The 20,979-nt window shown below is 46.5% G+C and overlaps 1 protein-coding gene across 1 annotated transcript; it reads right to left on the bottom strand.

The window, feature by feature from the left end:
• Positions 1–1,036: 1,036 nt before the first annotated feature.
• Positions 1,037–2,389, bottom strand: LOC124664937 (aquaporin NIP1-2-like). The gene is made up of 6 exons (XM_047202350.1): positions 2,369–2,389; positions 2,044–2,268; positions 1,697–1,894; positions 1,538–1,599; positions 1,238–1,421; positions 1,037–1,078 (listed from the first exon to the last, which is right to left on the bottom strand). The coding sequence occupies exons 1-6, from the start codon at positions 2,375–2,377 to the stop codon at positions 1,037–1,039; spliced, it is 720 nt and encodes a 239-aa protein (XP_047058306.1). The 5' UTR covers positions 2,378–2,389.
• Positions 2,390–20,979: the final 18,590 nt, after the last annotated feature.

Raw genomic sequence — 20,979 nt, 5'->3', positions numbered from 1 at the left:
ATCGCCGGAGAACCCGTCATGGCGTCGCGATGCAGCTGCCCTCCTCGCATTTGGGCATCCTCCTCACCGCTCGCCTCCGGCTCCCCCATCCGTGCACGCCAGCGTTGCTCCACCGCCGGCCATGGCCGTCGCCGATGCAGCAGCAACATGATGGGGGGCTTGCAGGCTTGCAGCAACGTCGATGGCGCAACGTAGCAGTGCCGCCACGCCATTGTAGCAGCACCGGCGGCCACTGGGAGCAACTCCGCCGGGCCATTGTAGCAGCACCGGCCGCCGCTGTGAGCAACTCCGCCGCGCCATTGTAGCAGCACCGGCGGCCGCTGTGAGGAACTCCGCCGCGCCATTATAGCAGGACCGGCGGCCGCTGGGAGCACCTCCGCCGCGCCATTGTAGCAGGACCGGCAGCCGCTGGAAGCAACTCCGTCGCGCCATAGTAGCAGGACCGGCAGCCGCTGGAAGCAACTCCGTCGCGCCATAGTAGCACCGCCGCTAGCTCGAAGTAGCAACACCGGCTGCGCTTTGTAGCAACATCCGTCGCCCCATGTAGCGAGGTTGGGCGCCTATTGTAGCAAGCCCGGAGATGGAGGATGCCGACGCGGAGGTGGAAGGGCAGCGGTGACCTGGTCCTCGTCGCTGGTCCCCCGCGCCCACCGCATCTTGGGGAGCCCAAGGTCCAAGCCGAAGAGGACCCAGCGGCGAGGCAGGCGCTCTCTGGGTGGCGAGCTCCGGGAGGGAGGAGGTTGGGGCGGTGCTTGGTGTCGGTCCAGGGTTGCGGCGGCGCGGGAGAGCCACGAGGGAGCAGCATCATGGGGAATTTAGGGGAGGAAGAAGAAGACTAACTGGATCGAGCCCAGCGACAGCCGTGGGAGGAAGAAAGAGTGGGGATAGAGTGGCTCTGGCTTGGGCGGTGGGCGGGGACCACGCTGACGCGTGTCGATAGGAGGAGCCGGGGGACGCGAGACGTGCGATCCCCCGGACGATTGACAGCGTTTTCCTTTTAATAAATCTAAAATATTTTTTTTTGTGGACAGAGGTACTATATGGGTTGATGGGCAAGAATCAGGTTCATCTGAGACAACTAAAAAATGGCCACTTTTCTGTGCAAGTATGACAAAAATAACAGTGCTCACACGTCACACGCACGTGTTTCAAACACAATCCTTAAAATGGATGCAATATTGGTCATTCGAATCAAACTAACAACACATTTTTTCCTTCTAATTTAACCCTTTAACGCGGTCTTGAGGAAGGAGCTCCTGGTGATCGGCTTGTCGTGCAGCCGGATGAGGTTGTACGCCCACGCGCCCGCCACCGTCCCGCACACAGGGCCGACGACGTACACCCACAGGCCGCCGTAGCGACCGGCGACGATCGCTGGCCCGAGGCTCCTCGCCGGGTTCATGGACGCCCCCGTGATTGGCCTGCAACCAAACGCATCAGGTCAGTGGTGAGAGGCTGGGAGCAGATATACAATTTTAGTTTCGTAGCGATGATTTCAGGCGGCCGGGGATGGCCAGATGGGCTTGTAGCCTTGTACCCGGCAAAGAGCACGTTCAGCACGACGGTGGCACCGACAGCGAGACCGGCTAATTCACCAATCTGCGAGACAAAACATCATTGATATGTCAGACATCAGCAATCTCGAAGAGTATGGAGACATTCAGCCTGCAGAGCTGCATGGAGCAAATGGCCTTACCGCTCTGTCGTCTGTGGCCACTCCGGAGACGACGAACATGAGGTAGAAGGAGATGATGAACTCGAGCGCCACCGCCTGCGTGTACGAACCCGAAGGCGCTGTTCCGAAGAAGTGATCCTGCCCGCCGCCGAACGTCAGGCGCAGCGTCAGGCTTGCCAGCGTGGATCCCAGCACCTGAGCCAGGACATAGGACGGCACCTGCAAGCATCGACAATTCGACATCGTGAGTTTGTCACATCGACATCGTCAGTAGCATTTTCGGGACAGTCTAAACATCACGTTCATTCCACTGAACATCAGTAACATCACGTTCATTCCACTGAACAACGATCCCTGTCTGCAAGCACCTGCTTCCATGGAAAGCGCCGGCAGGTGGCGAAGGCGACGGTGACGGCGGGGTTGAAGTGCGCACCGGAGACGTGGCCGACGGAGTAGACCATCACCATGACCACAAGCCCCCACACGATGCAGATCCCAGGGAACGTCACCGTGCCGCCGGTCCTCTGGTTCACCACCACGGAGCCGCACCCCGCGAAGATCATGAAGTAGGTTCCCAAAATCTCTGCAAGAATCTGTTCCAAATTTCTCAAAAATCTGGGACTATCTATGCAAATTCTGCTTCATCTCCGTTGCACAAAACTACTTTTTTCTACAGCAGGCACGCATGTATACCTTCTGCATGAACTTGAAGGAGATGATGTCGCTGCCGTTGCATCTGCTGCTGCTATTAGAATTGCCCCCATCCTCTAAATTCTCGCCGTTGGCCTCCTCCCCGTCTCTCCCTTCTTCCATGGCTCCGGTTCCTTTTCGGTCCTCTCGATCTCTTATGCCAGTGACACACTGTGCTCTCCGTTTTGTACAATGGCATCCTACTTCTTCCTGCTCTATTATTCCATACAATCGGCATCGATCAAGTGTATAGTATAAAAAACATGTATTCTTCCTTGGACTGGCCACCTACTCTGCATGAGTGATGCAGCTACTGAAGTAGGCGTGTGCAAGAACGCAACCAACTCAACCACCAAGGCTTAAACATGATAGTTTTTGAGGTTTTGTGTATGTCTTTTGGAATTATCTTGCACGCCAACGTAAACCATCCTCATACGGCGGGTTCCACGAGGGTCACCATGTTAAGCTTAAAAGTTAAGTGTCCTGTCTTATTATAAGTATGTACGATTACATGCAACATACACTTCCACGTTTTGGCATTCTTGTTGTTATATATGGCCGATTTTATAGACGGTGACCACGTCAAACTAACTGTTATAAACGTGATAAGCAAATAACGAAGAACGATAAGGAAAACGCAGCGGAAACACAAGATTTTAACGTGAAAAACCCCTCCACAATAGAGGGGGAAAAACCACGGACGCCAGCCAGCAAAACTTCACTATATCGGGGAGTGTTTACAAACACCGTGGATTATCTTATAATCTGATAAACCCTAGTCGGCGGCTTACAAGAGTTATATATACTCTTCAGCACAAACCTACCGGCGACGGGCCTCGCTTCGCTCGTCAGAAGTTAGCCTCCCTTTAGAATGATTTTGGATCACAATATAACACTCACCGCCAAGTCTTACAATACCAATGAAGTCAAGTGTCGTTCAAATCCCATCCCCACCCAAGAGCCTTGGCCAAGGGTATCTCCAACGGCTTGACCCATTCCGAACACCAAATGTATCCGTTTTGATTCTTTTGATTCTTTTGGGTCGGGCCATGGACACAAAATCGACTGTCCGGCCACGTCTATTTGGGTTGGGTAGCTCAACGGCCCGACGTGAATTTTGTTTGCTCAATTTCGGCAAGTAGGCTGAAATATGAGGGGAAGAGGCCATACATACTGAAAATATAGCAAACAAAACATGTCCAATTTAGGGAATCATACGTAAGTCACACGCATTGGTATCGAATCATAGTGCAAAATGACACAAGTTTCATGCAAAATAGACAAAGTAGATAGATATGTGAGAAAGATCACACACCGTGTTGCCATATGATGGCTTGCATTCTTCTCGAATGAAGCCCTTTGTTCCAGCTCCATGAGGCTCAAGTCCGCGAGCATGATCTGGCTCTTCTCCACGAGAAAATTGGCATCGGCCTCAATCTTTTGGACTTGTATGGCTTATTTTGTAAGGTCGATGAAGGTGGCACAAGTGGCCTCTTTGTCTCGGCAACGCTTCTCCTCCCTCTTGATAATGTGCTCCCCCTTCTCAGCCTTCATCGCCTTCAAGGTCTCACTCAATGCAAGTGTCAAATCATTGCACTTGAGATCAGCCTTGGTGGCCTTGTGGTAGCTGAGATGGAAGGGCACCCATTCTCGGGGCTTCCCCTGCAGTTGGGGCGGCAGGGTCGACGGACATCGGCGATTTTCGAGTTTTCGATGGCCGAGAGGAAGTGCATTGTGTGCTACTGTTAGGCGGGCCCAGGGTAGAAGAGGGGTCACGTGGGGACGTGTTTTCTGTGCGTGGTGCCAGCCCATATGTGTCCCGTTGGGCTAGGGTTTTACTCTCCTGTCTGTGCGGACCAAAACGGACAGGCGCGCTCCATTTGCATTGGGACGTTGGAGATGCCCTAAGCCAATACAAAAAGCGGGCAAGTCTATTTTTCAAGACATCTTATTAGACCAAAAATGGTGTGCTACCTAAATGCCTGAGCTATTTATGCTTAGGTTTCGAGAGTCCCTCAGCGATGGAAGCTTGGGCTCCTAGGAAGAAAAGTCCAGCTAATCCGCTTCCACCCAGAACCTCCAGACGAGATTGTCACTACCCTGTCTGGTAACCTGTCTATCTGAATATGTGAGTACAACACTGCCTATCGGAAGACACCAACGGCAGAAAATGAAGGACAGCTCCGAAGACAAGATCAGCGGTACTAAAGCGTGTCGGAAGCTCGCAGTAATCAGAGGTTTAAATATGATTTAATATAATTAGGAGTTGTGTGAAGTCCTCTTGGAATCATCATTCACACCTAACTTAATCCACCACGGAAGTAAAGAATGAATGTAAAAGCTTGGTTTCGATTTCCTTTTTTTCATCCACACGGAAGATGAATGAAAAATTTGCATGTAAAAATGTGAAAGAATAGACTCTGAAACTTTATTGGGTTCATGAAGTGAAGGAAACAGGTATTTTCTTGAGAGTAAGATCTGCTGTTTAATATCCCGACCACATTAAGTGACTAGAGCCGTGTGCGACGCATGTTTGCGGGTTGTACATCACACGTCGATCCAACAGATCATGCTTTTTTATATTTCCATCAAGGAAATACCAAGAATATGTTGTACCTTAAAGCACCACATTCCGATTGTGTGGCAAAATTTTGAATATTTCTTTGAGCTAAAAGGCAAACACTCTACCGTTCGATTAGAAGGAAGCAAAGTATTTACAAGATCTTCAGAGGGTTTAACCAAAGAGGCGAAAAACAAGACAAAAGACACGGTGCCCTAAAAGCTGAAATCTGGTTTAGCCAAGTGTCAGAAATTATATGCCAAGTTTCGCGCAATTTGGGTTAGCCATTTCATAACAGTCATATGAAAATCGAAGAGGATAATCACGATTTCTCCATTTATCTACATCTTCTTTGCTCATGTTAAGATCGGCTGTTTGTGGTGGCAAGTTGTAACTTGTGCTTCCATTGTTGTAACCCTCTAGAGTCTCTAAAGAAGACTCCATTGTATCCATTTCCCCTTTAGAGTATCTAGAGAAGACTCCATGGAGTGGATCGGTTGCGCTTGAGCAATGGAGCTGCTCCCTTTCCATCTTCCCCAACGCAGCTCCTTAGTTCGAAATCTCAGACTCGAAACAGTACTTCCTCTTCTCCATATTCTCTATGACATCTCCCAGTGGCATGAACTCGATTTTTAATCTATTGGGTTTTGCCTACAGAAAGCCAACATGTTGGACATGATGTTGCATCCCCGGTCGTCCACAGTCATCCCCTGATGGTACCAACTGTATGTGCTGAATGGGACATATGTCTGAATTAGGATTTTGATATTACGGACTCCGGAGTCACCCGACCAGGTAATTCCAAGCTCACTGTGTTATTTTTTAAAAAACCTTTATGTATAATAGTTTATAGGTTGATTAGAATGAAGTTTTCCAATTTTTAATTGTCTTTGAGAAGCATGCAGCCATTATGTTCTTTTTCATGATCGCATAATCACATTCACAAACTATTACATCAAGTAAAAGTTCTATATATAGTGATGATGTGTTTAAGGTGGCTAAGCATCTTCTTTTTGGAATTATGCAAATGGTAAAGAGGTAATATATTAAGATGATGCATGATGTGGACATAGAAATATGTTGGTGCTCATATTCCAAAATTTATCCCGGATGCAGAATTGACATTCTATATATTATACTCGGTTCCATACAGTATATCAAATCAACCATGTAAGTGCAACCTGGTGTATTTTTCCAAACTACCAATTCATCTTATATATTCACCTGGGACAACATTCTAATTATGTATGAGGTGATCCAAGGCATGAAAAGAAATTGGGCAAAAGGTACATTTCACCCCTTTGGGGAAATTTTCCACATAGGTAAAAGTACTCATATTTCTATAATCATAATTCATGTCATCTAATGTTAAACACTTCTTTAAAATATTATTATCAAAGCATGCTATTCTGCTTCATCTACAGGTTCTCCAGCTGAGATATGTATATTTGTAGTTTCTTATTGTGTTCATGACAGACTCAATAGTTTGTAATACTTTGCTCCATAACTAAATTCGTATATTTTGGATGATTCATATTTGTTGAAAGTTGGAGAAACTAACATATATATGGTAGGTCTTACCATCTGTAAGCTATTCGTAGTAAATAAAATAGGGAAGTTGTTTTGAAGCTCAGTACAAAAGTTAATTGAAAGGAAGTACAACAGCTTACACAATTTATCCGTTGTTTTATGTTCTCGTCTTCCTCCTCATCTCACATTTGTAATGTGATATTTGATCAAGGAAGTTAGCTTAGATAATAACCATCCAATTTCCTTAATATAAATGAATGTATCAGTTGTGTACATTGATTTCTCGGTTATATTGTGTAATCTTGCACATAAGAATGATGGTGCCGATCTCCATTTATTTATTTTTTGCTCCGACGTCTTTTTTCCGTTACATATATATTGAAAATCCCTCAATTAGTCATTTAGCATGCATTGTTCCCGCAACAGTTCACCTCATCTTCTTTGATGCACGCACATTTAAAAAAAAATCCATGAAAAAATTCCGTAGCACCACGCGGGGTATCCTCTAGTTATGATCTAAAATCCGTCCCACCCAAAAGAACACAATCACGGACCGGGACATAAGTCCGAACATCTCGGGAACACCACTATATGCGGACACGCTCATCCCCGTGTTGCCAGTCGCCGCTGCCGACAGCCCCACCACACACAGTCGCTGACTATGACAGCGATATCACGCACCACCGCCGCTAGCCCCGACAACCACTGTTGCCTCCGCTACCAGCCCCGACACACGCCACCACCGTGAGCACCAACATACACCGCCGTCGCCACCACCTGTAGAAAAGGGGAAAAATATACACCTTCTGCGCATCCAGATTTCTCGGGTTTCTCGGAACTCCCGCATCACACGTGTACAATGGTCTGTATGCCAGCTGGAGTGGAAGGGCATATAGACTTGCCCGGTGACTTCGCATGTGACTTGAACGACGACCAACTGGACCGTGGCTTGTTCTTGGAAACCCGGTTCGAGGTGCGTTGGAGCTTTTGGCGGCGACAGGGACGTTGCAGTGAATAAGTGTTGGCGTCACAGGTGATGCACCCGCCATCGCATTCTTCTGCGTCACCGGTGAATGCCCATTGCTGCCACGACCGCTTAGATTCCGCGTCATTTTAATTTTAGTTCCATTTTCAGTTTCCTAGGTGATGATGAACTATCAGATGCTATCTACACATTGCGCGGATGCAAATTTCAAATATGCAGTACCAATTTGCAAATATGTTGAAATAAATACTGCCGTCAATGTTTTTGAAGTGTCAAGTTTATGGTGCAAACTGCAATTAACACGATGTAAAATAGGTCTCTGGTGCATGTCCACGCGCCTGCAAAGCAAATTGGATTGAAGGAAACGTTGCTGGCAAGTCAGCCACTAGATCGAAGAGAAGCAACGCCCGGATTCAAAATATGGAAAGTCTCGATACGAAACGCATATATTTTCTGTATCGGACATAGAACATGGAAACCCGCCGAATTGAATTGGAAACCGATTCCAATTTCCAAACACAAACCAACATTGTCAATATTTTCCTGTACGCGTGACGCCCTTTCCTTTCGTCTACAAGTATCTGAATCCCACTCTCTAGTCTCCCTCCCGCACCACACTCCCTCTCCCGCCATCCAAGATCCAACCTAGGTTTCTCCCTCCCTCCCGCCGTCCAAATCAGTTCGACCAATCAACCTATACGCGCTCAGAGCAGCTCCGCGGCCGATCCATGGCGACGGACGGGCTGGACGACTTCTACAAGCACCACCAGTTCAAGCCGTCCAAGGAGGACGCCGTGACCTACTTCCTGCCGCGCCTCCTCGCCGGCTCGCCGCTGCCGCACGGTGCCGACGCGCTCATCCGCCACGCCGACGTCTACGCCTGCGAGCCGAGGGACCTCGCTGCCGAGTACGCGCCCTTGCCTTCGGCCGTTCGCACCGGCGACCGCTTCTTCTTCACGACCTGCAAGCGCAAGAGCGGGAACGACGCCCGGGCCACGCGCGTCGCCGGCGCCGGCACCTGGGCCGTCCAGAGGACGGAGAGCGTCTGCCAAAAGGGCGTCAAGATCGGCGAGGTCAAGCACCTGTCGTTCAAGAAAGGCAAGGCCAGCACCGGCTGGGTCATGGAGGAGTTCCGCTGCCTGCGCCCGGAAGCCGTCGTCGCCGACGGGGAGAAGGTGCTCTGCAAGATTCATCTCGCTCCCAACGCGTGCGCCACCGCCCGCCAAGAATCCGACGCCTACAAGCTTCGACAAGAGCCTGTATCCGCGCAACAATCACAGAAGAGGCCAGCGCCTGTTGCCGCCGCCGCTGATCTGCCATGCTCCAAGAAGATGCGGAAGGCAGCCCCCGTCGCGGATTGCCCGGTGTGGGTCACGCCTGCCGCGACCACGATGTGGACGTCCGTCGGCGCTCCCGTCCCAGTCCAAGCACCTGAGGAGGTGGAGTACGAGCATTCCCCGGTGTGCTTCACGTCCGCCGCACCCGTTTCCTTGCCCCACGCGCCTGAAGCTGATGCCGCCATGGGCCGGATGTCTTGCACAATGGAAGAGCTTCTCGGGGACCAAACTCTCACCGTGGAACCTGACGACTTCGACTGGGAATCCCTTGAGACGGTGCTGCTAAGACCTTGGGATGATGACTGGGGATTAGAGGTGCAGGAGGAGCAGCAAACTCTCCCAATCGAGGCTGAGAACAACATCGAACAGATCTACATCGACCAGCCTGCACCATCAGCTGACTGGGAACTTTCAGAGGAGCTGCGAAGCCTTGTGGCTGAGCATGACGATGAAGAAGCAGCGCTCTACAAGAGGTGCAACTACAATGCCACGGCGGCAGATCTTCACGCTCCATCGCTTCAGGGATACAACCAGTTCTTCTCGTTTGCAGCTGTCAATTAGATCTGGTCTTCGATATAATTCTTACTAGCAAAGTGTACTGTACTGGAGGATACTGACCACTGCTATATTAAGTCGTCTTGTACGGTTGTAATTCGCTCATTCAGACTGAAATTGGTGTTGTTCTTGCTTATCTGATCAATGTTCTGGTACTTATATGCACTGTTGTTGTTTTTAGAGGCCTCGAATTTTTGTAATCCTAGTTGAGCATGCATGATGCAGTTCGGCTCCACACCCTTTACAATGGAGCTGCTTAATCCTGCAACCTGAGGAAACTAGGACTAGAAAAACTCAACAACTAAAGAATGTGTTGGAACTTTCAGTGTGGAATCATTTTGCACGACAACGTCAATTAGCTAGGCAACATAAAGCATTTTTAGTTTTTTGTTTCCTTTGCCTTTGCAACTCTTGATTTCACTTGCAGATAGGGACGGTCAGTGCAATTTTAAACGTAAGATGATCAGAAAACACTGTAGCCTATCGAAGAATGCATACCGAATGCTTGTGATGTTCCATTCCATATACGAGACCATGACAATCTCATAATACCCCTGTTTGCAGGTGCCGTCCTATGTGTCAGCTCAGGTGCTAGCAGCTCTCAACAACTTCCTTGAACTTCCAAAACAAAATAGTCAGCAGACTGGCAACACCAGGCTTAAATAATTCAGCAGAATATCAGGACCATTTAAGATACTACTTTTGTTTCGACTGAAGTGATGGATCTGCACTCCAAATAATAGTTGATGCAAACAAAGGACATTGCAAATGTGCAACTACATTCTACACAAATCTGGGTAAGGGAAAAAATGACCGGCATAAGCTGTTTACACCGAATCAATGACCAAACATATTACTACCTTGATCTGAGAGAGAACCATCATTTCGCATGGTTTCATCACACGACTCAGCTGATAAACATCACATTTGATGACAGTTCAACTAGAGACAAGACACGACATTCTAAATGGCAGCAAACTAAAATGAACACAAATCTTGTGACTGGGCACGCCAAATAAAATGGCACGTAAGAGCATCTCCTGACCCCCACCCACACCATACGGCATCCGGCAAAGGCGAGTTGCCGGCGTATGGAGGGCGCCGGCTTAAGATTTCTTATGAGTGCGGGGTGGGGGGCAGCTGTGCCCCTAAATCCCCCCAAATTTAAAAACAGCGTGAACACATATATATGGCACGAACTTCACGCCGACTCGATCGACAATCATGGCCAGTTCATCAGTTCATACATAGTAACATGAAATTAAAACAGGAAAAAAAGTAGTTAAGCCCCAGGTGGTTCTAGAAGACGTTGTAGTCGCCGTCTTCATCGGAGCTCTCGTCCTTGGGCTCCACCTTCGGCGGCGGCGCAGCGGAGCTGCAGCCTTGGCCGGGGTCCTCCTCCAACTCGACGATGGTGCCGAGGCGGCGGACGCCTCCTTCTTCACCTCGGACCTCAACCACGCCTCTGTGAAGTCGCTCGTGGCTGGCAACACGTCGTTGAAGGACACGAGCATCGCCACCCGCTGGCCTGGGAAGCCCTTTGCGTCATCGGCGGCGGTGAAACGTACGGAGCTGCCACTCCCGGTACTCAGGCAACGAGATCTAGGGCTTTCTAAACCGGCGGAGGGATAAGAACAACGATAGTGAACGGGGTACAAATAGGCTGGGGAAACCGCGTCGGGATGGGTGGAACGACATTTACCCCGCCGGCTGCCATTGAAGCGATGGGAGCCTGCTCGCCTATCGCCGCTGATGGAAAAGCATGTGACGTGGGCGACAAAGCGATGATGACGAAATGTGTCGCTGCCAAACATGGTCCGCCAAGCATGCCTCTTCTACCGGCACCCCCACTCGCCCTCATGTGGGTTGGGAAAGGGCTGGGACCGCCGGCAGCAAAAACGTCTTATGTCGGCCTAAAAAGAAGTTTGAGACGTGTGGCTAGAAGCAAAAAGGCCGCCGGCACGCCCATAGCTATTAGGGGAGTGATGCGTGCAGTTGACACACGTCCGTTGGGAACCCCAAGAGGAAGGTGTGATGCGTACAGTAGCAAGTTTTCCCTCAGAAAGAAACCAAGGTTTATCGAACCAGTAGGAGCCAAGAAGCACGTTGAAGGTTGATGGCGGCGGAGTGTAGTGCGGCACAACACCAGGGATTCCGGCGCCAACGTGGAACCTGCACAACACAATCAAAGTACTTTGCCCCAACGTAACAGTGAGGTTGTCAATCTCACCGGCTTGCTGTAAACAAAGGATTAAACGTATTGTGTGGAAGATGATGATTGTTTGCGAAGAACAGTAAAGAACAATTGCAATAGATTGTATTTCAGATGTAAAGAATTGGACCGGGGTCCACAGTTCACTAGTGGTGTCTCTCCCGTAAGATAAACAGATGTTGGGTGAACAAATTACAGTTGGGCAATTGACAAATAAAGAAGGCATAACAATGCACATACATATATCATGATGAGTACTATGAGATTTAATCAGGGCATTACGACAAAGTACATAGACCGCTATCCAGCATGCATCTATGCCTAAAAGTCCACCTTCAGGTTATCATCCGAACCCCCTCCAGTATTAAGTTGCAAACAACAGACAATTGCATTAAGTATGGTGCGTAATGTAATCAACACAAATATCCTTAGACAAAGCATCGATGTTTTTTATCCCTAGTGGCAACAACACATCCACAACCTTAGAGGTTGCTGTCACTCCCCCAGATTCAATGGAGGCATGAACCCACTATCGAGCATAAATACTCCCTCTTGGAGTCACAAGTATCAACTTGGCCAGAGCCTCTACTAGCAACGGAGAGCATGCAAGAACATAAATAACATATATGATAGATTGATAATCAACTTGACATAGTATTCAATATTCATCGGATCCCAACAAACACAACATGTAGGATTACAAATAGATGATCTTGATCATGATAGGCAGCTCACAAGACCTAACATGATAGCACAATGAGGAGAACACAACCATCTAGCTACTGCTATGGACCCATAGTCCAGGGGTGGACTACTCACACATCGATCCGGAGGCGATCATGGCGATGAAGAGACCTCCGGGAGATGATTCCCCTCTCCGGCAGGGTGCCGGAGGCGATCTCCTGAATCCCCCGAGATGGGATTGGCGGCGGCGTCTCTGGAAAGTTTTTCGTATCGTGGCTCTCGGTACTGGGGGTTTCGCGTCGAAGGCTTTAAGTAGGCGGAAGGGCAGGTTAGGAGGCGTCACGGGGGCCCCACACGCTAGGGCCGCGCGGGCCCCCTCTAGGCCGCGCCGCCCTAGTGTGGCGGCGCCCCGTGGCCCCACTTCGTGACTCCTTCGGTCTTCTGGAAGCTTCGTGTAAAAATAGGCCCCTGGGCGTTGATTTCGTCCAATTCCGAGAATATTTCCTTACTAGGATTTCTGAAACCAAAAACAGCAGAAAACAGCAACTGGCTCTTCGGCATCTCGTCAATAGGTTAGTGCCGGAAAATGCATAATAATGACATATAATGTGTATAAAACATGTGAGTATCATCATAAAAGTAGCATGGAACATAAGAAATTATAGATACGTTTGAGACGTATCAAGCATCCCCAAGCTTAGTTCCTACTCGCCCTCGAGTAGGTAAACGATAACAAAGATAATTTCTGAAGTGACATGCTATCATAATCTTGATCATACTATTGTAAAGCATATGAGACGAATGGAGCGATTCGAAGCAATGATGAAGATAATGAGTAAACAAATGAATCATATAGCAAAGACTTTTCATGAATAATACTTTCAAGACAAGCATCAATAAGACTTGCATAAGAGTTACTCATAAAGCAATAGATTCAAAGTAAAAGCATTGAAGCAACACAAAGGAAGATATAAGTTTCAGCGGTTGCTTTCAACTTCAACATATTTATCTCATGGATAATTGTCAACACAAAGTAATATAATAAGTGCAATAGGTAAACATGTAAGAATCAATGCACACAGTTGATACAAGTGTTTGATTCTAAGATAGAAAGAATAGGTAAACTGACTCAACAATAAAGTAGAAGAATGGCCCTTCGCAGAGGGAAGCATTGATTACTATATTTGTGCTAGAGCTTTTCATTTTGAAAACATAGAAGCAATTTTGTCAACGGTAGTAATAAATCATATGTGTTATGTATAAGATATCCTATAAGTTGCAAGCTGATACGCGTACAGCACGCGTCCGTTGGGAACCCCAAGAGGAAGGTGTGATGCGTACAGCGGCAAGTTTTCCCTCAGAAAGAAACCAAGGTTTATCGAACCAGGAGGAGCCAAGAAGCACGTTGAAGGTTGATGGCGGCGAGATGTAGTGCGGCGCAACACCAGGGATTCCGGCGACAACGTGGAACCTGCACTGTAGGATAACGTTGCATAGAAAACAAAAAATTTCCTACCACGAACACGCAATCCAAGCCAAGATGCAATCTAGAAGACGGTAGCAACCAGGAGGTATCGAGTCTCACCCTTGAAGAGATTCCAAAGCCTACAAGATGAGGCTCTTGTTGCTGCGGTAGACGTTCACTTGTCGCTTGCAAAAGCGCGTAGAAGATCTTGATCACGATCGGTTACGGCGCTACGAACGGGCAGCACCTCCGTGCTCGGTCACACGTTCGGTTGTTGATGAAGACGACGTCCACCTCCCGTTCCGGCGGGCAGCGGAAGTAGTAGCTCCTCTTGAATCCGACGAGCACGACGGCGTGGTGTCGGTGGCGGTGGAGAACTCCGGCGGAGCTTCGCTAAAGCACGCGGGAGCTATGGAGGAGAGGGGGGCGGCTAGGGTTTGGGAGGGGGTGGCCGGCCTGTGGTCTTGGGGTGGCCGGCCCCCTCCCTTGGCCCCTCATTATATAGGTGGATCCCCAAGAGTTGGTCTCCAAGTCTCCGAATAAGACCCGAACCAAATCCTTCCAAAAAAGAGGGGAAACCTAGCCAAGCTAGGACTCCCACCAAAGGTGGGAGTTCCACCTCCCATATGGGGGGGTGGCCGGCCCCCTAAGGGGGAGTCCACTTGGGACTCCTCCCCCACTAGGGTTGGCCGGCCATGGAGGTGGAGTCCCATGTGGACTCCACCTTCCTTGGTGGTTTCTTCCGGACTTTTCTAGAACCTTCTAGAACCTTCCATAGAACCTTCCGCGACATTTTAATTCACATAAAATGACATCCTATATATGAATCTTATTCTCCGGACCATTCCGGAACTCCTCGTGATGTCCGGGATCTCATCCGGGACTCCGAACAAATATTCGAACTCCATTCCATATTCAAATACTACCATTTCAACATCCAACTTTAAGTGTGTCACCCTACGGTTCGTGAACTATGCGGACATGGTTGAGTACTCACTCCGACCAATAACCAATAGCGGGATCTGGAGATCCATAATGGCTCCCACATATTCAACGATGACTTTAGTGATCGAATGAACCATTCACATACAATACCAATTCCCTTTGTCTCGCGATATTTTACTTGTCCGAGGTTTGATCTTCGGTATCACTCTATACCTTGTTCAACCTCGTCTCCTGACAAGTACTCTTTACTCGTACCGTGGTATGTGGTCTCTTATGAACTTATTCATATGCTTGCAAGACATTAGACGACATTCCACCGAGAGGGCCCGAGTATATCTATCCGTCATCGGGATGGACAAATCCCTTTGTTGATCCATATGCCTCAACTCATACTTTCCGGATACTTAATCCCACCTTTATAACCACCCATTTACGCAGTGGCGTTTGGTGTAATCAAAGTACCTTTCCGGTATAAGTGATTTACATGATCTCATGGTCATAAGGACTAGGTAACTATGTATCGAAAGCTTATAGCAAATAACTTAATGACGAGATCTTATGCTACGCTTAATATGGGTGTATCCATTACATCATTCATACAATGATATAACCTTGTTATTAATAACATCCAATGTTCATGATTATGAAACTAATCATCCATTAATCAACAAGCTAGTTAAGAGGCATACTAGGGACTCTTTGTTGTTTACATATCACACATGTATCAATGTTTCGGTTAATACAATTATAGCATGGTATATAAACATTTATCATAAACATAAAGATATATAATAACCACTTTTATTATTGCCTCTTGGGCATATCTCCAACAGATCTCCCACTTGCACTAGAGTCAATAATCTAGATTACATTGTAAGGAACCTAACACCCATGGCATTCCGGTGTTGGTCATGCTTTGCCCTAGGGAGAGCTTTAGTCAACGGATCTGCTACATTCGGATCGAGTGTGTACTTTGCAAATCTTTACTTCTCCATCTTCGATGTACTTGCGAATCGAGTGGTAACGCAGCTTGATATGCTTCAGCCTCTTGTGTGACCTTGGTTCTTGTGCATTGGCGATGGCACCCATGTTGTCACAGTATATGACTAGTGGGTCCAATGCAATAGGAACCACACCAAGCTCTACAATGAACCTCTTCATCCATACCGCTTCGATGAAGCCTGCGAAGCCGCTATGTACTCCGATTCTGTTGAAGACTTCGCCACCGTGCACTCGCTCGAGCTTTCCCAACTTACTGCAACACCATTCAATATAAACACGTACCCAGACTGTGACTTAGAGTCATCAGGATCAGTGTTCCAACTTGCATCGGTGTAACTTGTTACAACGAGCTCTTGGTCACCTCCATAACAAAGAAACATATCCTTAGTTCTTTTCAAGTACTTCAGGATATTCTTGACCGCTGTCCAGTGTTCCATTCCTGGATCACTTTGATATCTGCTAGTCAAACTAAGAGCATGCGCTATATCCGGTCTTGTACATAGCATGGCATACATAATAGAGCCTACTTGCCGAAGCATAGGGGATCTGATTCATCCTTTCTCTTTCTTCTGTCGTAGCCGGTCCTTGAGTCTTACTCAAGACCTTGCTCAGTAACATAGGTAAAAACCCTTTCTTACTTTCGTCCATTCTAAACTTCTTTAGAATCTTGTCTAGGTATGTACTCTGTGATAGCCCTATTAGGCGTCTTGATCTATCTCTATAAATCTTGATGCCTAATATATACGATGCTTCACCAAGGTCTTTCATTGAAAAACTGTTATTCAAATAACCTTTTACACTGCTTAATAGTTCTATATCATTCCCAATCAATAATATGTCATCTACATATAATATCGGGAATGCTACTGAGCTCCCACTCACTTTCTTGTAAATACGGGCCTCTCCATGACCTTTGTATAAACCCGAAGTCTTTGATCACCTTATCAAAGCGTCGGTTCCAACTTCTTGATGCTTGCTTCAGTCCATAGATTGAACGCTGAAGTTTGCATACTTTGTCAGCATTTTTAGGATCGACAAAACCTTTGGGTTGTACCATATACAACTCTTCCTCAATGTCTCCATTAAGGAACGCCGTTTTGACATCCATATGCCAAATCTCATAATCGAAAAATGCAGCTATTGCTAACAAAATCCTCACAGATTTTAGCTTCGCTACGGGTGATAAAGTCTCATCGTAGTCAACTCCTTGAATTTGTCGGAAACCCTTTGCGACAAGTCGAGCTTTATAGACAGTAATATTACCATCAGCATCTGTTTTTCTCTTGAAGATCCATTTATTCTCGACGACCTTTCGGCTATCGGGTAAGTCTACCAAAGTCCATACTTTGTTATCATACATGGATCCCATTTCGGATTTCATGGCTTCTTGCCATTTGTTGGAATCTGGGCTCATCATCGCTTCTTCATACGTCGCGGGGTCCTCATCATTGTTATCCACAATCATGACATTTAGACAAGGATCATACCAATCAGGAGTGGTACGTTCCCTTGTCGATCTGCGAGGTTCGGTAGTTTCCTCGTTCGAAGTTTCATGATCATTATCATTAGCTTCCTCTGTTGCCGGTGTAGGCGGTACAGGTACAATTTCCGATCTTGCGCTACTCCGATCAACGAGTATAGATTCATTAATCTCATCGAGTTCTACTTTTCTTCCAGTCACTTCTTTAGTGAGAAATTCTTTCTCAAGAAAGGTTCCGTTCTTAGCAACAAAGATTTTGCCTTCGGATCTGTGATAGAAAGTGTACCCTATAGTTTCCTTAGGGTATCCTATGAAGATGCATTTCTCCGCTTTGGGTTCTAGCTTGTCCGGTTGTAACTTTTTACATAGGCTTCGCAACCCCAAACTTTAAGGAACGACAGCTTAGGTTTCTTATTAAACCATGATTCATACGGTGTCGTTTCTACGGATTTTGATGGTGCTCTATTTAAAGTGAATGCGGCTGTCTCTAATGCATAACTCCAAAATGATAACGGCAAATCAGTAAGAGACATCATAGAACGAACCATATCTAAGAGAGTTCGATTACGACGTTCGGACACACCGTTTCGTTGTGGTGTTCCCGGCGGTGTCAATTGTGAAAGTATTCCGCATTTCTTTAAATGCATGCCAAACTCATAACTCAGATATTCACCTCCACGATCGGATCGTAGAAATTTGATCTTCTTGTTACGTTGATTTTCTACTTCACTTTGGAATTCCTTAAACTTCTCGAAAGTTTCGGATTTATGTTTCATGAAATAGATATACCCATATCTACTCAGATCATCTGTGAAGGTTAGAACATAACGATAACCACCGCGCGATGCTACACTCATTGGTCCCACACATCGGTATGTATGATTTCAAATAAGTCAGTAGCTCGCTCCATCATACCAGAAAATGGAGTCTTAGTCATTTTTCCCATTAGACATGCTTTGCATCTATCAAGTGACTCAAAGTCAAGTGATTCAAGTAATCCATCGGTATGGAGTTTCTTCATGCGTTTCACTCCAATATGACCAAGACGACGAGTGCCACATATAAGTAGAATTATCATTCAATTTAATTCGTTTAGCATCAATGTTATGTATATGCGTATCACTACTATCGAGATCTAACAGAAATAAGCCATTCTTTTCGGGTGCTCGACCATAAAAGATATTATTCATAAAAATAGAACAACCATTATTCTCAGACTTGAATGAATAACCGTCTTGCATTAAACAAGATCCAGATATAATGTTCATGCTCAACGCAGGTACATAATAACAATTATTTAGGCTTAAAACTAATCCCGAAGGTAGATGTAGAGGAAGTGTGCCAACTGCGATCACATTGACCTTGGATCCGTTTCCAACGCGCATCGTCACTTCATCTTTCAGCGGTTGTCGTTTATTCTTTAGTTCTGTTTCGAGTTACAAATATGAGCAACCGAACCGGTATCAAATACCCGAGTACTAGAACGAGAACCGATAAAATGAACATCTATAACATGTATATCAGATATACCTTCTTTCTTCTTCTTGACAAGGCCGCTCTTGGATCAGCCGGATACTTGGAGCAATTACGCTTCCAGGTGTCCCTTCTCCTTGCGGTAATAGCACTCAGCATCGAGGCTTAGGGCCGTTCTTAGGTTTCACAGGAGGCGTGGCAGCTTTCTTGCCACCCTTCTTGAATTTTCCCTTAGACTTGCCCTGTTTCTTGAAGCTTGGTGGTCTTGTTGACCATCAACACTTGGTGCTCTTTCTTGATCTCAATCTCAGCAGCTTTTAGCATGCCAAAGAGTTCAGGTAACTCCTTGTTCATGTTACGCATATTGTAGTTCATCACAAAGTTCTTGTAACTTGGTGGCGGTGATTGAAGGACACGATTAATTCCCGATCCGTTAGGAATCACTATTCCCAAGTCATCGAGTTTCTTCGCATGCCCGGTCATGGCGAGCATGTGCTCACTAATGGAGCTGCCTTCTTCCATCATACAGGCTGAAGAAATGTTTCGATGCTTCATAGCATTCCACGGCCGCATGAGTCTCAAAAATAGCTTTCAGCTCATTCATCAACTCATGCGGATCGTGGTGCTCAAAACGTTTTTGAAGATCGGATTCCAGACTGCACAGGATGGCACACTGAACTTGAGAGTACCGAGTTTTCCGAGTCTCGTAAACAGCTTTTACTTCATCGGTTTCAGTTTTTGCAGGAGGGTCACCTAGCGGTGCATCAAGCACATATTGCAGATTTCCGCCAGAGAGGAAGATCCTCACATGACGGAACCAGTCGGTGAAGTTGCTACCGTTGCTCTTAAGCTTTTCTTTCGTAGGAACTGGTTAAAATTGATTGGGGACGCCATCTCTACAACATATATTTGCAATAGTTTAGACTAAGTTTATGACAAATTGAGTTCAAATTTTAATTCAACATAATTAAAAATCTAGGTGAACTCCCACTCAAAACAATATCCCTCGCATTGTCTTAGTGATCACACGAACCAAATCTACCGCACCTAAACCCGATCATCACGAGAAAAGGTGTGATTTCAATGGCGAACACTCAAAGTGTTCATCATATCAATCATATGATTCATGCTCTACCTTTCGGTATCATGTGTTCCGAGACCATGTCTGTACATGCTAGGCTCGTCAAGGCCACCTTAGTATCCGCATGTGCAAAACTGTCTTGCACCCGTTGTATGTACTTATTGAATCTATCACACCCGATCATCACGAGATGCTTCGAAACGACAAGACTTGATAACGGTGCTACTAAGGATGAACACTTTATTATCTTGAGATTTTAGTGAGGGATCATCTTATAATGCTACCGTCGCGATCTAAGCAAAATAAGATGCATAAAAGGATTAACATCACATGCAGTTCATATGTGATATGATATGGCCCTTTTGTCTTTGCGCCTTTGATCTTCATTGATGTCTACGGGAGCTTCTATTCTTGTAGACAGTGTTGGGCCTCCAAGAGCAGAGGTTTGTAGAACAGCAGCAAGTTTCCCTTAAGTGGATACCCAAGGTTTATCGAACTCAGGGAGGAAGAGGTCAAAGATATCCCTCTCATGCAACCACTGCAACCACAAAGCAAGAAGTCTCTTGTGTCCCCAACACACCTAATAGGTGCACTAGTTCGGCGAAGAGATAGTGAAATACAGGTGGTATGAATAAGTAGTAGCAACGGCACCGAACGGTGCTTTGCCCAGGACGGTAAACAAGCAGTAGTAACGCAGCAGTAGTAACGCAGATAAAACGAGTAAACAAGTAGCGATAGCGATATTTAGGAACAAGGCCTAGGGATTACACTTTCACTAGTGGACACTCTCAACATTGATCACATAACAGAATAGATAAATGCATACTCTACACTTTTGTTGGATGATGAACACATTGCGTAGGATTACACGAACCCTCAATGCCGGAGTTAACAAACTCCACAATAATGCTCATATTTTAGTAACCTTTAGTGTAAGATAGATCGAAAGACTAAACCAAGTACTAGCATAGCATGCACACTGTCACCTTCATGCATATGTAGGAGGAATAGATCACATCAATATTATCATAGCAATAGTTAACTTCGCAATCTACAAGAGATCATGATCATAGCATAAACCAAGTACTAACACGGTGCACACACTTGTCACCTTTGCACACGTGCGGGAGGAATAAACTACTTTAATAACAAATCACTAGAGTAGCACATAGATAAATTGTGATACAAAACATGTTGCAATCATAAAGAGATATAAATAAGCACTTCACTACGCCATTCAACATTGAGTAAGTATTCGTGAAATATGGCCTAAGAGACCCACACGGTGCACACACTGTCACCTTT

Source organism: Lolium rigidum, chromosome 6, assembly GCF_022539505.1.
Source record: "Lolium rigidum isolate FL_2022 chromosome 6, APGP_CSIRO_Lrig_0.1, whole genome shotgun sequence".
Taxonomy (NCBI): Eukaryota; Viridiplantae; Streptophyta; class Magnoliopsida; order Poales; family Poaceae; genus Lolium; species Lolium rigidum.
This window is presented reverse-complemented; position numbering and strand designations above follow the sequence as displayed.